Source organism: Microsporum canis, genomic scaffold (genome assembly GCF_000151145.1).
Source record: "Microsporum canis CBS 113480 supercont1.5 genomic scaffold, whole genome shotgun sequence".
NCBI classification, from domain to species: Eukaryota; Fungi; Ascomycota; class Eurotiomycetes; order Onygenales; family Arthrodermataceae; genus Microsporum; species Microsporum canis.
In genome coordinates, this window is record NW_003299165.1 from 2,518,058 (window position 1) to 2,533,695 (window position 15,638).

Below are 15,638 nucleotides of genomic sequence, written 5' to 3' on the forward strand. Positions count from 1 at the left end.
AACCTATCAATAGATTGTTTGCCAAATTAGAGTGTGGAGTGATGGAGTCGGAGGCAAGCTTTTCACCAAAGCAAGGAATTTGTTTAATAATAGACATAGATTGCACTTTTGGACCCTGATTCGATTCAAATGCTATTTTTTCCCTTTTTGACTGAACCTTCTGCTGTTAAATTTATGATGGAGCGGGCTTTCTACTACAAAAAGTATGCTGAAAAAGCGACTCCTTTGCCATAAGTGCAAGAGTAGGAATGGCAGTATGGTAATATATATATAAGACCCTCGGTGTAACCCATATTATTAACGGAAATCTGTGACTACTGCGTTATAATACACAATGTCACACCAGGCCAATGTCGCTCAGATGTATCCCTTTTTAATCATATTTATCAATACATAGAACGCCAATATCGATCACATTTCCCTGAGAAAAACAAAAGAAGAAAGACAACAGAAGCAACCGAAGAATGGGCTATAGTATAACACAATTGGTAAGAAGTATTATATAAATCAACTCTTGTGCAACTTCTTCACCCTCAGACTTCCCTCGTAGAGCAATCGGTCTACAGCAGCCGCAACTGTTAATGTTCCGCCGATGACAGCACAGACTCCGGTGAAAAATGTTGAGAGAGATTTTGGCCTAGTTTCGCGATTGATCACTTTCATGGGGGATATTTCATAATTGAACATGACAGAAGGGATGCCGCCGCGAGCATATTGGCGTTCCTTGTGGCCCTCGGCTGAATCGTCTCCTCCGTCGAGCGATCGTTTGTGAGAAGTGACGGAGTACTGATGTGTTTCAATACTTCCTTGGGAGCCGAAGTAGACACCATGGTTACCGAGCGGGATATCCTTGTGGGCCTGAGAATGCACCTCGCTTGACCATGTGGCATCCCACCCAAGAGGCAGGTACGAAGTTGATACTACCTTGACAAAGTATAGGAAATTGTATCGCACTTCATCAGTTCTGTGCTCAGACTTGTCCAGCGGATTGATGGTATCTTGATGCGTCCATTTCCATCTGCTATATAGCTCCTCTGGAAGCTGGGGGCCAAATCGGAGCTTGTGGATAATATGCGTCATTGTGTGTGGAACGGGGGTATGGTAGTAGTTATCTAGATCATGAGCGTGGAAGTTTCCGGCCGTCAAACTGCGGCCAGGAGCAATATGGAAATTCCCAGCCACCTTGTTGACACGAAGAATACCTTCGATGCGGCATCCTTCATGCCGTTGTTCATCAATGCGCTGGGAGTAGCCCTCATCCATACATTGGGTGACACCCTCGCCGCGACCAAAGGCCCAATTTTTCTCCGCGTAGGCGTCACGAACTTCAGCGCAAGTGTTGCAGCACCCAGGTTTCTTTGCGGTAGACGGTGCAGGAACGCCATAACAGTTTCCACAGTAGTTTGGGTCGAGATGCGCAGGGGAGTCATCTTTCTTGTGACTATGAATATATTAGTTAGTAGACGTCTGTAGGATGTAGGATTAAGCAGAGATCCACAAATTTCAAGAAACTTACAGATCCAATGCCGTCACATCAATGACTTTTCCGCCTTCTGCCGCAGAGCTAAGGCGGACCTTGTTGACACCATGATCAACATCTGTCTGTAGTTCACCAGATACATCCATAACATCCAGGGTGAGGAGTTCACAGGGAAGGTTTGGGAAGGTCATGTTAAGGTGGATTTCCATTCTCTCGCCTAGAAGAAATGTGTCAGCTTTCTTCTTTCTCAGAAGGAGATCGATATACGAGACATTACCTCTGCCTTTATCAACAATCAGCTCAGGCTGGATGACGACTCGTCGATAGTCTTTCCATTCCCCCCAGACCAAATATATAACAATGAGTAATGCGGCAATGGTGACGACTCCACCAGACCTTGTTCGTATCCGCGCATCCTCAACGGTTTTGGCGAAAGCGTCAAGTCTTGTGAATCGAGATTTACCCGCCATAATGGGCGTTGCTGTTAGATATTGACCAATTGGTCTAGTAAGATGAGGATAGAGGATATGGTGGTTTTTGACTCTCCTCTTTAACCAGTATACGGCTGTGATTCACTGTTTGATTGATATGCTGGCGGATATATAAATTAACGTGAAGCTCGAATAGCAGTTGCCGCAGTGCCCATCACCAATCCCACAGAGAGAGAAAGAGGGAGAGAGGGCAAAATGAGGCTCTCAACAAGCGGGGAAGCCGTATAAGGGTGGATATATATTCTTAAGCAGACAAGCGACTCTTCTCGCAAATAGAGAAGAAAAACCCGCCCGTCATCACCAAAAAAGCTCAGCGGGAAAGGACACCTTGAAGGTTTGCTCTTATTGGCCCGGAATTTAGCTGATTAATAAAGTCACGTGGTAACATCTAGATCAAAAGAGAAGCTTAAATCCATGCTTAGGTAATTATGGTTATGTAATATGATCTTTCTTGAGGCTGAAAAGAAGAATTTGAACGCAAGATTTTGATACTTTTATTCAATCTTAGATCTATCATTCTCTGGTTTAATTCTCTCCTGGTGGTTTTGGATTACTATTTTGGAAGATGACGGGAGGTCTTTTTACTAGAATACGTATGTACAACAGACCTTTATCTCATTAGCAGTCAGATATTCTTTTAGATCAAATACATATGGCCTAAAACTACTTCTTTGTATGTCGATAATGTCTATCTATACGTATATCTTTGTATCTTATCTCCATCGCCGAAATGAAAAAGTCTTTGTACACAGTAAATAATAACATCTATTCCCTTGATTATATAATCGACGATTTGATCTAGAGCCGCACTATCCCCAATTAAGAAGTCACTGGACTTTTCTTTTTTGAACTCGAAGCGTTTTTTTATTTCTTCAAAAGCAACTTCAACAGAAATCTCACAACTTCACCTTTATATTCCACCGAAGACGCCTCTTTTTACGAACTCCTGACGGCACAGAGTAGAAGATAGTCAGAGTATTATAACTGCTGGTATATACTTAAGTTCATCCAAGACTCCGGCTTCTGCATGCCGCCTCGACAAAGTTGAAAACAGCGGGCGGCAGACCTTATCTTGTCTGTCCCGCTCACTGTCCAGCAAGCTAGAAGCGGCCTCTCGCACCATACTCCCTTAGCAAACGCATTCGTCTACCATGCTTCAAATTTCAGGCGGAAGGATGAACAGCTCTAGCAACCGCGGCAGAGGCACGCGAGGCAGGGCTGGTGCGACGGACCGTGGTGGCATTCGAAAACGAAGCGTCACCCCTCGGGTCGACCGAGATGGAGATATGGACATGGCTGCCTCTGGAGCTGGTGTTGGGAGAGGCCGGGTACGAACTTCTCGCGGAGGTGCTACCGGGCGATCGTCGAGGAGACCAGGCGAGAAGGAGAAGACGATCGATGCGCTCCAGAAGGCCATATTCAACAGTTCTTCCTCCCAGGCCAATATCAGGCACGGGCGTGGGATTCTAGATGGGCCCTTGAGGCGGAACTTGACACAGATCAGAGTGACTGGGTGGAAAGCGAGCAAAGCGGCTTCGAACCCAGATGGTGGCGTTGTCAGTCTTGTTGCGTTCTTGGAGAAGAAGTCAGCCCCCACCGACCAGAATGCTACGGCCCCTGGACGACACAAGATTACAAAGGTATGTGCTATATCACGTTTACGTTTTTGCGGTTATCGACACACTCTGCAGCACTACTCTCCTGCGTTGTCTATATTCCCTTAGACTCAGCCAGAGCGATACTGCTTTCTTTCAAGACCGTCCAGACATTCCGCAAATGTTGTCGAGTTACTGCAAAGAGGATCGGTTTCCAAGGTTAATTATGCCTTGCTAACATATAGTAGTCGCGGGTTGAAGGCGACAGTATGATAATATCTGTTCGACCCGAGCAGGTGGATGGATTTTTGCGATTAAATGGATATTCCTTTGCCGGGGCCCCAATTTCGGTTGAGCTGCACGACGGTATAACGATAGCGGACACTTCCTCACGACAAAACCAAGGACCATCTCAAGCTGCCATCGATACGAAGGCTAAGATGACTTCTTTTCTGGCAAAGCGATACTCGGAACCAGGAAAGCTGCTTGATCTATCAAAACTAGGCACAGACCCGGATCTAGTGGAGATGGGCATGTTCAACAGCGTGTCCACGGAATCAAAATTCTTCCCGGCTCTGATGAAAGTGTGCGAGCTTACCTTTGACTCTGCTTCTAAAAGAAAGGCTGCAGTCGTTAGCGTCACCTTAGCGCATAATCAATTAACAAATCTCACTGCCGTCACCTCCCTCGCCCAGACGTTCCCCGAAATCAAAAACCTTGATTTATCCCACAATCAGTTCAAAGATATCTCAAGCTTAAGCAGCTGGAGGTGGAAATTTCGCAGTCTCGACTTTTTGGACCTTACGGGAAACCCAGTATGCTCTGAGCCAAATTTCAAGGAAACAATGATAAAATGGTATCCTCAGCTTCGGACATTAAACAATACTGGCGTCAGAACAACGGAAGAAATTGCCGCTCAAAAGAAAACCCCCATCCCCGTTATGGGCCCGAGTTTTCAGGATGAGAGCCAGATTGCAGAAAATTTCGTCAAGGCTTTCTTTTCTGGCTTTGACAACAACCGAAACGATCTACTTAACGGAATTTATGATGCAAAATCAATATTTTCGTATAATGTCAACTCCGTAGCTCCACGAGCGGCCCAAACAGAATCAACACCCCCATGGGACTCGTACATCCGAAGGAGCAGAAATCTTATAAAAATCAGTCATCTTCCTGCTCGCGTATCACGAAGTTTCATTGGTGCTGAAAACATTCGTGAGGTATGGAATTCATTTCCACAAACGAAGCATCCGGAAATTCTTTCCAACCCCAAGGAATGGCTGATAGAATGCCACCCCATCCCTGGGCTTCCTGATATCAATAACCAAAGTGCGACTGGTGTTGGTGGCCTTTTGATTACCGTTCATGGAAAATTTGAAGAGATATATCCTGATACCGGAGCCAAGACTCAGACACGCAGTTTCGATCGAACATTCGTCCTTGGACCCGGAAATGGCGTAGGGGGTCTTAGGGTCAGTAACGATATGCTCTGTCTTCGAGTATTTGGAGACTGTACGGCGTGGGTTCCAGAAAACGAACAGGTTTCCGCTCCAGCGATGACAGCCACACCAGCTCAGCCTACTACGATCCTGCCGACCCAACAACCGACACCTATCCCGCAGCTAGCGGCCCAACATCCAGAAGCAAAACCAGGATATGGAATACCCCAGCCAGGGAAATCGGAGGAGCAGGTTAAACAGGAGCAACTGGTGCTTGAAATAAGCTTCAAGACAAAGATGACTTTAGCATTCTCGGAAATGGCTCTTAGCGGCAACAGCTGGGATTTGAATCTCGCGTTAAAGAATTTTGAAGAATTAAAGGTTAGTAAAACCTGAGTTTACGAATTATTTTACTCTTTAAAGTTCGTGAATATAAAAATACTAACAGAATATCACATTTAGGCGCAAGGAAACCTACCTTCTAATGCATTTTTACCGGGGGCATGATTGCTTTCATTTCACAAGCCTTGGAAAGAAAACACCCACCAGTACTTTACACGCCTTATAATAACATTCAAATACCTTATACTTCTGCCTCCCCCTTCTCTTCACCTCCAGCAATCTTCATCCATGCTTCCATAGAGAATCAACTCTGGGATTACTTATATAACAAAACAGGAAATATTGCTTTGCCTCGCTTCTAGCTCTTAAGCAGGTTATATTTTTATCGCCGTCCTCAGATTACGAGGAGTTTTCTTGATTAATTTTATCGTTTGCATTGCGGAATAGGGGGTCTTTTTTACTATGTAATGAAGTGTACTTTAGCTAGAAATATCCGTCCAGGTTGGAAAAGGAATAAATCTTATACCTAAAACAATTCTCTTGTAGCCAAAATATCTATACCGCTTTTAAAAAGATTTGATAGTTCGCACCATGTAGGTTGGCTAGCTAACTGGTTGAGTTGTTTCCACCAGATATTAATTCCGAAGCCAAGCTCGTTGAAAGCTCCAACCATCGTCAAAACAAGCGACGGATTTCTAGCCTCATGAACAGCCGATTCAATATTTAAGAAATATTTTCTGACGACTTGTATTCGAGCCTCACCTTTTGAATACATCTTTTTAATGCCACTTGATGAAACCGTCATATATAGCTGCTGCGCCTCTCCTGGTAAAAAGGCCACCCAGATGCGATTAAATACCTCCGATATTCAACGAGTTTAACTATCCATCAACCACACCTATGCCAACGAACGGGGACCCAGAGACCGACCTGCTGGATGGAGGCAAGTATCAAGGCCTTCTGTCTGATGCTTAACAGTATTCTAACCTATAATAGCTGACTATAACCCGATTGAACATCTGAACGCTATCTTCTCCCACCCTTCCACACTCGTCTCCTTACCGAAGACCTCCCAAGTCCTCCAGACATACCAAGATGAACTTAACGACGATATTACTACACTTGTGGAAGCGCAGGCAGCCTCCAACCTGGAAAGCGTTGAGCGTATCCGCAACGCAAAAGAGGATATGGTTGAGCTGTTCAAAAAGATCGAGGAAGTCCGGGAACGAGCGTTGAAAACTGAACAGGCAATTACGGCGATGACAGCAGATATTAAGCAGTTAGATAATGCAAAGGGTAATTTGACGCTGTCCATGACGACGCTGAAGAGACTTCAGATGCTTACTACTGCGTATGAGCAGCTGAAGGCGCTCAGCAAGTCAAGGCAATATCGGGATTGCGCGCAGCTGCTCCAAGCCGTTATACAATTGATGGCGCATTTTAAGTCATACCGTTCGATCGATCAGATTGCCTCGCTGAGCCGCAACGTAGCCGATATACAACGTGAGCTGTTGGAACAGGTCTGCGAGGATTTCGAGATAATATTTGCCAAAGGAGAAACCACGCAGAAGAGAAACATCCTGGCTGAGGGCTGTCTGGTTATGGAAGCTTTAGGAGATATGGCCAAATCAAGGCTCATAACCTGGTACTGCAACACACAGCTAAGAGAATATCGCCAAGTCTTCAGAGGGAACGAAGAGGCCGGATCTCTCGACAATATCTCTAGGAGATATTCCTGGTTTAAAAGAATGTTAAAGACCTATGACGAGGAGCATATGATGATTTTCCCAGCCTCTTGGAAAGTCAACGAAGTTTTGGCAAACATCTTCTGTGAAGGTACAAGGGATGATTTTAAAGGGATACTATCCAGATCTGTACGCAGTGGACAGACTATGGACGTCAACCTTATACTGTCATGTCTCCAGGAATCCCTTGATTTCGAACACTTCCTTGATAGGCGCTTCACCAATGCTTCTCGTGCATCCACGGATACCTTTACATCTAGCGAATCTCCCATTTTCTCGCAGACCATTTCCGAGGCCTTTGAACCTTACCTGAGCTTATGGGTATCTGCCCAAGGCAAACAGCTTGACGCTCTCATCCGGAAATATAGAGAGCAGCCTGTCAAACCCAAGGATGAAGAATATTCTCCACAACTTGTTATACACTCTTCAACAGAACTTTTTACTTTCTACCGGCTATCCCTCGCGCAGTGTGCTAAACTCTCTACCGGCAACTCTCTTGCAGAGCTGACGAAGGTATTTGGCAAATACCTTGACCAATATGCCCAGCAAGTGTTGCTACATTATATCAGCGACCGCCCTGGAAGTCAGGTTTCCTCCAAGTTGCCATCATATGAGGATCTTACCATGGTCCTCAACACCGCCGATTATTGCTATACCACCTGCAATCAGCTTGAAGAAAAAATAAAGAGCAAAATAGATGAACCATTTAAACAACAAGTGGATCTCCAGAGTCAGGCAGATTCATTTATGGGAATAGCTAGCGCAATTGTTCGCCTCCTCGTTCGGAAAGTCGATATCGAATTGGAGCCAGCCTGGAGAGAAATGCGGAATACATCTTGGAGTGCACAAGATGGTGTTGGAGATCAAAGCCCTTACGTTGAAGTTCTATTGTCGAATTTAAAGTCGAGATCAGATGAGACTTTAGAAATGCTTCATAAGCAGCAGTATCAGCGGGCTTTTGTCGATAACCTAGTCGAACATACGTCCACAAGTTACATCTCGAATATATACCAGTGCAAGCCAGTCTCGGAAGCTGGTGCAGAGCAGGTATGGATAATCTTCTAGCACTTTTACTGAAACTTTAGTATTTATTTAGCACTCTCTAACATTTATATAGATGCTTCTTGATAGCTATGGTATAAAATCGGGGCTGACAGGTCTTCTCTCGCCAGCGCCTGCTGCATTTACAAAACGTGTTCACCAAAGCTTCCAAAAAATCGATACCCTTCTTAAAACACTTCAAGTCCGGGCTGTCCCACCCGAGGCGCTTGTGCAGGCATATCTGATCCATATTGCTGATAAGAATGACAGTAACTTCAGAAAAATACTCGATATAAAGGGAATAAGGAGCAAGCAGGAACAGAATCGCCTCGTCGAGCTGTTCCAAGCTCATAAGATGTACAATCGCCATGCTCCCAGCTTACAGGAGAGCAATCCTTTAATTTCCTACTTACAGCCGCCAACTCCCACTACCCCAGCCGCCCCCTCTATGACACAGGGACTAAGCTTGGCTAATCTAGGAGGAGCTACAGCGTCCTCTTCGGGAATTAACGCGTTACCTGCACGCTTTGACCCATCAGTGCTTGGATCTGCTCTAATATCCGCAGCTCGTGATGGAGTGGATAGACTAGGAACACCTGGCCTAGGAAATCTTGGGAATACACCCGGCGGAGCTTCAGGAGGCAGCAGTCGTGCAGCAACGGGTTCTATAGCACAATCTGGGTCAGGAACGCCACTTCAAAATCAGAGCCTAAATTTGATCGGGCAGGATGTGGATGCTACCGAAGGGGGCTCTTCAGCAGCCGCAAACTTGAATGAGAATCTCAAAAACATAGGGAAGTTTTTCCGTCGAGATCTTAGTGGGTTGGGTGGAAGGTTTGGAATAGGCGGTGATAGTAACCAGAGATGAGAAGCTAATTAGATACATTCTGTATTGGATATAACCATGGACTTTCTGGCAATGTCCGGCTGCAATTCCATTATAGGCGTACCTGTCTTAATTAGTTTGATGCTCGATGTATCATCGTATGGATATATATCCCAAACTCTATATATTTATGCTATTAAAGAACTACTCATAGCCTGATGATATCAAAAGAATTTGTTATTCGTCTAGTTCTACGACTGATTGATGCTCTACCGCCAAATTAGCATAAATATTCATTGAAAAGTCTTTACCAGGGTGAGAGATAGATATTAACAACATAAAACTTACCCCATAGTCTGCTTGCTGATGCAATGATTACCTCTGCCTTTGCTGTAAGTTTTGCTGTAACCCTTTTCATGTCTTTAGCATTGTTTGAATATGAACTATTCCGAGGTTGGCCCTGATGTTGTAGTATTAGTATATATAAGGGGATGGCTGTATTAAGCCGTTAGTGGGAAACTCACCATCATCAACACTGGTACTAGCTCACTAGGTGCGGCCTCAGCAAGTGATCTCAAGGACTTAAACCCATTCTCCCATAGCAGCCTTGCTGTCCGGCTCTTGACATAGGTTACCTGTGCCATTTCCAATAGATCCGCCCTAGCACCTGCCTGAAGACGATCACGCATATGATCCAACACAACTGCAAGCATATCCCACCCCATCCGTTGACAAAACTTGGCCATTCCAGCCGCAAAACCGTGGCAATTTTGAGCAAGCATCTGTACAGCACCACGAGCAGTGTTATATTTTTTGGCAATTGACGAGACTGGGATTTCATTGCTTAGGTCACGAAGCTGGAAGGCTGTGTAGACGCGATTATAGACTCTGAGCAAGGCTGGGTCTTTGATAGAAGCATGGCCCATGGCAATAGAGTTAACCAACCCTGGATCAACACCTACAAGCCGTATTGTACGTAGTCCACTATCATCCAGGCCATGGACCTCATCACGGAAAGTCATCCAGTCAATCTCGGAAGAGGTTTGAAGGGGGGCGAACATATAGAATATATGCATTTCTCCGTCCATCACGAAAGCTTGTAGAGCACGCTTTAGTTCGCCGTAGATGAAAAGCCCATCGTCGGGACTGAATGCGGATGCAACAATTGCTAGGCCGAGCTGTGTTGGTTCAAAGGTTTCATCGCTGGATGACTTTACGAGCTCCGAATCTAGAAGCTCCTGAAGGGTTGACTGTACCATTTCGAGAAGGGTGTCCTGCCCCTCGCCATCGTGGAACAGTAGACTACTTCTGATATAGTCATAAATGGCATCGCGTCCAGAGACCAACTTGGTGGCGATAGCTTCAAGCAGAGCTCTAATCACTAGTTAATAATACCCTCCTTTAGCTTGTGTGGTTAGGGGAGTAGTACCTTTTGATCCCTGCTCTTCCAGGGGCCAATCCACTTGCAATCGCGGGCAATTCGGCTTCCAACAGTCCAACCACCTCTTCCCAATCCTTACTTGTACAGCACAGGTAGGTTTCTCCTACCTCATCCTTGCCTTTTCGGCCCGCGCGGCCGCGCATCTGTCGTCTTCAAAGGTTAGCCTTGTTTCCTAAACGACAACATTTAATATATGCTCACAGCATTGCAGGCCCAACCAGATCTCGTCCCATCCTTGCACCACAGAGAATAACTCTTCTCGCGGGGAGATTTATCCCTGCAGCTAAGCTACAAGTAGCTACGAGTACTTTTAGAATGCCAGCGTCAAATCCTTCCGCAATTAGGACGCGTTCTTCGGTCGTCAAGCCAGCGTCTACGGATGTTGCGGGTTAACATATATGCAGGATTCTTGACGAAATAAGTTGAGAAGGGGGGCACTGACGGTGAAAAGCAACACCTCTGGGTATAGTTCTGGCAAAATATGTGTCAAGTCCACAAGGGAGGCTTTGCAAACTTGCCACTAAATCCAACCGCTTCTCAATAATTTCGGCATCCAGAGTATCTGGCATTGCATCCGCAATAAGCACAGCATTTGTCTGGCATGCCTGTCGGCTTCCACAAAACACAAGTGCACCATATCCTGCTGCGGCGGTTTCACATGCAAGGGCAACCATAGCATTTGGAATCGGAAATGCTAGCTCTCTAAATTCCGACTTACGGATAACTCTGCAAGCCGAAGCTGGGACATCTTTTGAATTAGATATATTAGGCTTGATCATTTTCCTCAAAAGGCCCTTGGTGGTAGGTACTGGATATATATAATCCTCAAACACCAAGAATTCTTCAACGGGTATCGGCCGGTATCGAGAGATATAATAGTTTGCATTCAGCCATTTTGCGAGCACCTCTGTATTCTGAAATGGTTCTCAAAATAATAAGCTACAGGCTCCAGCTCCTAGGGATCACAAGTAGAATTGTAAAGCATACCGACAATGTTGCACTCATACCAATTATCTGAATATCTTGTTGAAGCAAGAGGAGCTTCGTTACCATGATTTCTATCAGATAACCACGATGTTCATCATCGAGCATATGCAGTTCATCTAGGACGATTACACCTAGTTTATCGATTGTGCATTCTTCAATTGCTGTGTTGACCAGGGAGTTAGCCTAATGGATACAAGTCAGTAGCCAGTTTTTGGGACGCAGTTGGTTGGCGATAGACGAGACAACCTTCTCAATGGTACACACAGCGATATCCGTGTCTGACCAGGTAGTCCTGGCTTTACTCCCGCCGAAAAACCCTGTAACTCGAATGGAGTTTACCTCAGCCTTGAAACGAGAAGACCGAGAACTGTCATCGGTTGAGTTGGCAATATCATCATCGAGTGTGCATCTAGGGATCCCTTCAACCACACGCCGAAGCCATTTCAGCTTTTCCTGGACAAGCGCAACATAGGGAAGGACAAGGATAGCTTTCTTGTCTGGGCAGTTAAGGATGCGTTTCAGCATTAATACATCTGCAACCAACGACTTACCGCCCCCGGTTGGAGCACTATAGACCAGGTTCTTTTCTCCTGAGAGATGTCCACGTCCCAGGAGGCATGATGCTTGCCACGGATAGATGGCATTGACACCAAGAGAGGCAAAGTTTTTTACCAAGGCAGTCGGTAAGCCGTATTTCGGGTGACTAAGTGCAAGGACAGGATTCTGGGCTGGGCCTGGGGTACTAGATATAGAGGTTCTCTGGGAGTGCTCCGATAGATTCTGAGAGTTAGAGGAAGCAAGATTGTTTGAGTTAGAAAGCAAATCTATCCTACTCGGCCGTATACGTCTGGAATCATGGGAGTACTGCGTAGTGTTATTTTGCTGTACTCTAGACTGTGCATTCAGAACTTGATGGGCGGTAGTAAACGCTGGCGGAGCGTCGTTTTCGGACCGTGATCGTTTCGCACCAGCAACCGAGCCTGTTGAGAATGTGTTTTCCCACACAACATCAACGCGTTTTGGATTCATATCAGCTGCATGGGAGATGCTCCTGAATCCGTCGGATGCCCCCTTAATAGAGGGATCAGACGCTTAGTTAACCGACGGAGCAAAATCTACTACCCGCGACAATGATACGCGAAGAAACGGGAGAAACTCCCCTCCCTTTTCAACTAGACCAGACGACAGACACCTCGCTAACCACAAGTCCGGTCTCATATACTGTCTTCTTCCCAGCTGCTCTCGCTCGTCGACGCGAGTTTGTATATTTACAAGAACGCAGTCAAAAGAGAGATGAGGCTGATATTGCCTGAATGGGCAAGTTGTGCCGAAGGCCGATAACTTCATCTTCCACCCTATTTATTTTTAACCATCCAAACATCACAAGGGAAGAGAAGAAAAAAAGAAAAGCCGACGGAATATATAAGATGCTTGGTTAACTATATGATCGATCACTCTCGCTGTTGCACAAGGGCTCGCCACCTCCACGGCGCTGATCTACGGAGTGTCCGCAGCATGGACTTGAAGTTAATGTAACTGATGCGAGAGGGTGCCCAGGTCAGGGGAGGAAGGAGTTTTTGGGAGGGAAGTCCTTTTTTTTTGGGGCCGACAAATGACGGAGTGACCTTGGATGGAATGCAAGGTGAACAAGGGTTGCGATCCCTGCTGTCGCTCCCTCCGTACCCGTCGATGGGAGCTTCTTATTTGTTGCAAGGGGAAGAAGCATTCTCTACATAGTATGTGCACCTGGTTGACCCTGCCAGTTTACTATGCACCACCTGCGTTTTGCTTCCTTAGCTCGAGATGGCAGCTTTTTTCATCAATTATTCCTCGGAACGGGCCTCGATCAAGGCGGATGACTCTGTGGTCAGGTGGAAGTGCCGGCCTGTCTTGCCTATGTGATGTACCCGCGGATGAAAGGACAAGGTTGTAAAGCCGCTTGATAGAGTCACAAGCATACAGTTGATCGTGTGTATATATAAACACCCGTCGTCTCTTTGGCCTCGTTGAGCGTTCCTGGACCTTTTTCTCTGCGTAACGGCGCATATTACCAAAAGATGTCGATGTCGACTTTGAGACGCTTTTTCTGGCTGGGCGCATTGCTTTCGGCCACTCTTCAAGTTTCCGCACTTCCAACAGCCCAGGACCAATCATGCAATGGCCATCCAGAGTACTGTGATCGTCGATACTCCGAACTGTCATTCGTGGGTGCTCACAATTCTCCGTTCGTTGGCCCGTTGCTCCAACACAACCAAGACATCTCCGTGAGCCAGCAACTAGACTTTGGTATCCGCTTTCTCCAGGGACAGACACACAAGAACGATGATGGTGTCTTCAGCATGTGCCATACATCATGTCTCCTCGAGGATGCTGGAAGTGTGAGCTCATACCTGCAGACGGTCAAGGCCTGGCTAGACGGCCATCCGGATGAAGTGGTCACACTCTTGATCACAAACGGCGATGGATTGGATATCAAAGAGTTCGATGACGCTTTCAATGCTGTTGGCGGAATAAAGGATTACACCTTTGCGCCCAAGTCCAAACTTGCCCTCGGTGATTGGCCAACGTTACGCGAATTGATCAAGACTGGAAAGCGACTGATAGTTTTCGTTGGTAGGTGTTGCACATCACGGCTGGGAAAGCAAACCTCGTTTCCTTTCAACCTTGATTTTTATTAATATTTACTAATGCTCTTCTGACAGATTCCAAGGCCGACACCAACAGATTTCCGTACCTTCTCGACGAATTTTCATACTACTTCGAGACACCTTTCAGCACCACGGACGAGAACTTTCCTCAATGTACACTTGACCGTCCAGCCGGTGGCACGCCTGAGGGACGGATGTACCTAGTTAACCATACCCTCAACGTTAATATTCTAGGAATATTCCTCCCTGATAGGTTCAAAGCCGATAGGACCAATGCTGCAGTAGGCCAAGGCAGTATCGGCGCCCAGGTTGACCTATGCAACTCGATTTACCATCGCAAGCCTAACGTGGTTCTCCTTGACTTTATCACTGAGGGAGACGTCCTGAAAGCGGAGAGAACGATGAACGGACTTTGAGGCTTGATAGATTTGTTTTGTTAAAGGTCTTAATGTTTACTTGGCAGCTTGAAGTTGTGCCGTTTCTTATGACTTACACGGTTTGTACGGATTAATGGGATAGGATAATATGGATAATGGATTATATATATATATATCAAGTGTATCGCAGTATCTCTCTCGCAGTATCGTTGGATCTTGAACTTGGTGACTAGGTACTTGAGTTATTAACACCAATGAGTAATACATAGAATATCACTTAAGAATATTCTTAGATGTATCTGCGCCATCTTGTGTACCGTGCATACCAATCTAACTACTTTTATAGTAATTGATATCTAATCTATCTGCCAAGCAAGGATAACCAACCAGCCAGTGCAAGGGATGAACGAAAAGCCTAACGGTATGCCTTGCCTCCGCTCTCTCTCTAACCTTCACACTGTGCCACCATATGTACATAGTAAGGACAGCTCGGAGTCCACCGATTGAGCTGTCCCGCCTTGCCAGGGATCCTAATCAGCGTTGCATCCAGTCCGCACAGCTCTGCGTACATATTGGCTGCATCACAGCGCTAAAAGAAAAACCACCCCACGGCCTGGCGATCAGCAGAGAACAACAGGGCAACATGTGCAGAGTTGTGTGGATGGAGAAGGCTGTGATTAGCTCATATTTTAACTGTTCATCGTAGGTTTATGGAGGGCGGAGAGCAACTGGCTGGTCCCGTCATCCGGGACAGTTAGTTCGAGGCCTGCATGCTGTCATCATCTGCAAGAGATGCTGCTGCAGAATCAACAAGAGCCAGAGGGGAAGAAATGGGCAAGACGGCTACTATCAACCCAATGGACTCGCTGGGAAATAGCCTGTGATGGCTATACAGCGGCAAGATTCGCTGATCTTGAGCCTTTCTTTTTCTCTTGGGAAGCCATATTTTCCAGTCTGTTCTTCCTGGGGATCTGGTCTGAGCAACGCTAACGATACCCCTATACGAGGTGTCCTATACTCCACTGTGGTAAAATGAACTCTTACGCTTAGTGGGCTCGTCGGCAGGATTAATTCATGCAGTGGACGTGTTCCCTCCATTGACAAGATGCTACATGTGGAATCATACCTCTGTGGCAGGCGTAGATCTATATACCCAGTGTGTATATATAGAGCCAACACTCCTCTGCTTGTAGGAGGAATGTCTCTTTCATCACTGATCACTCCAT

The 15,638-nt window shown here is 46.1% G+C and overlaps 6 protein-coding genes across 6 annotated transcripts; 4 read left to right on the forward strand and 2 right to left on the reverse strand.

Annotated features, from left to right (window-relative positions):
• Positions 1 to 507: 507 nt before the first annotated feature.
• Positions 508 to 1,950, reverse strand: MCYG_06018 (endoplasmic reticulum-Golgi intermediate compartment protein 3; the record flags this gene model as incomplete). The annotated part of the gene is made up of 3 exons (XM_002846103.1): positions 508 to 1,441; positions 1,517 to 1,697; positions 1,758 to 1,950. 3 exons carry the CDS (start codon positions 1,948 to 1,950, stop codon positions 508 to 510), a joined length of 1,308 nt encoding a protein of 435 aa, XP_002846149.1.
• Positions 1,951 to 3,122: 1,172 nt separating this feature from the next.
• MCYG_06019 (mRNA export factor mex67) lies at positions 3,123 to 5,647 on the forward strand (the record flags this gene model as incomplete). Its single annotated transcript, XM_002846104.1, has 4 exons — positions 3,123 to 3,611; positions 3,696 to 3,785; positions 3,815 to 5,386; positions 5,531 to 5,647. The coding sequence occupies 4 exons, from the start codon at positions 3,123 to 3,125 to the stop codon at positions 5,645 to 5,647; spliced, it is 2,268 nt and encodes a 755-aa protein (XP_002846150.1).
• Positions 5,648 to 6,129: 482 nt separating this feature from the next.
• MCYG_06020 (vacuolar protein sorting 53) lies at positions 6,130 to 9,001 on the forward strand (the record flags this gene model as incomplete). Its single annotated transcript, XM_002846105.1, has 3 exons — positions 6,130 to 6,175; positions 6,344 to 8,139; positions 8,210 to 9,001. 3 exons carry the CDS (start codon positions 6,130 to 6,132, stop codon positions 8,999 to 9,001), a joined length of 2,634 nt encoding a protein of 877 aa, XP_002846151.1.
• Positions 9,002 to 9,196: 195 nt separating this feature from the next.
• Positions 9,197 to 12,416, reverse strand: MCYG_06021 (DNA polymerase theta; the record flags this gene model as incomplete). Its single annotated transcript, XM_002846106.1, has 7 exons — positions 9,197 to 9,228; positions 9,308 to 9,419; positions 9,484 to 10,333; positions 10,602 to 10,773; positions 10,843 to 11,314; positions 11,388 to 11,570; positions 11,634 to 12,416. 7 exons carry the CDS (start codon positions 12,414 to 12,416, stop codon positions 9,197 to 9,199), a joined length of 2,604 nt encoding a protein of 867 aa, XP_002846152.1.
• A 1,028-nt stretch (positions 12,417 to 13,444) lies between these two features.
• On the forward strand, positions 13,445 to 14,451 carry MCYG_06022 (conserved hypothetical protein; the record flags this gene model as incomplete). The annotated part of the gene is made up of 2 exons (XM_002846107.1): positions 13,445 to 14,000; positions 14,090 to 14,451. The coding sequence occupies 2 exons, from the start codon at positions 13,445 to 13,447 to the stop codon at positions 14,449 to 14,451; spliced, it is 918 nt and encodes a 305-aa protein (XP_002846153.1).
• Positions 14,452 to 14,881: 430 nt separating this feature from the next.
• On the forward strand, positions 14,882 to 15,402 carry MCYG_06023 (uncharacterized protein; the record flags this gene model as incomplete). The annotated part of the gene is made up of 2 exons (XM_002846108.1): positions 14,882 to 15,092; positions 15,119 to 15,402. 2 exons carry the CDS (start codon positions 14,882 to 14,884, stop codon positions 15,400 to 15,402), a joined length of 495 nt encoding a protein of 164 aa, XP_002846154.1.
• Positions 15,403 to 15,638: the final 236 nt, after the last annotated feature.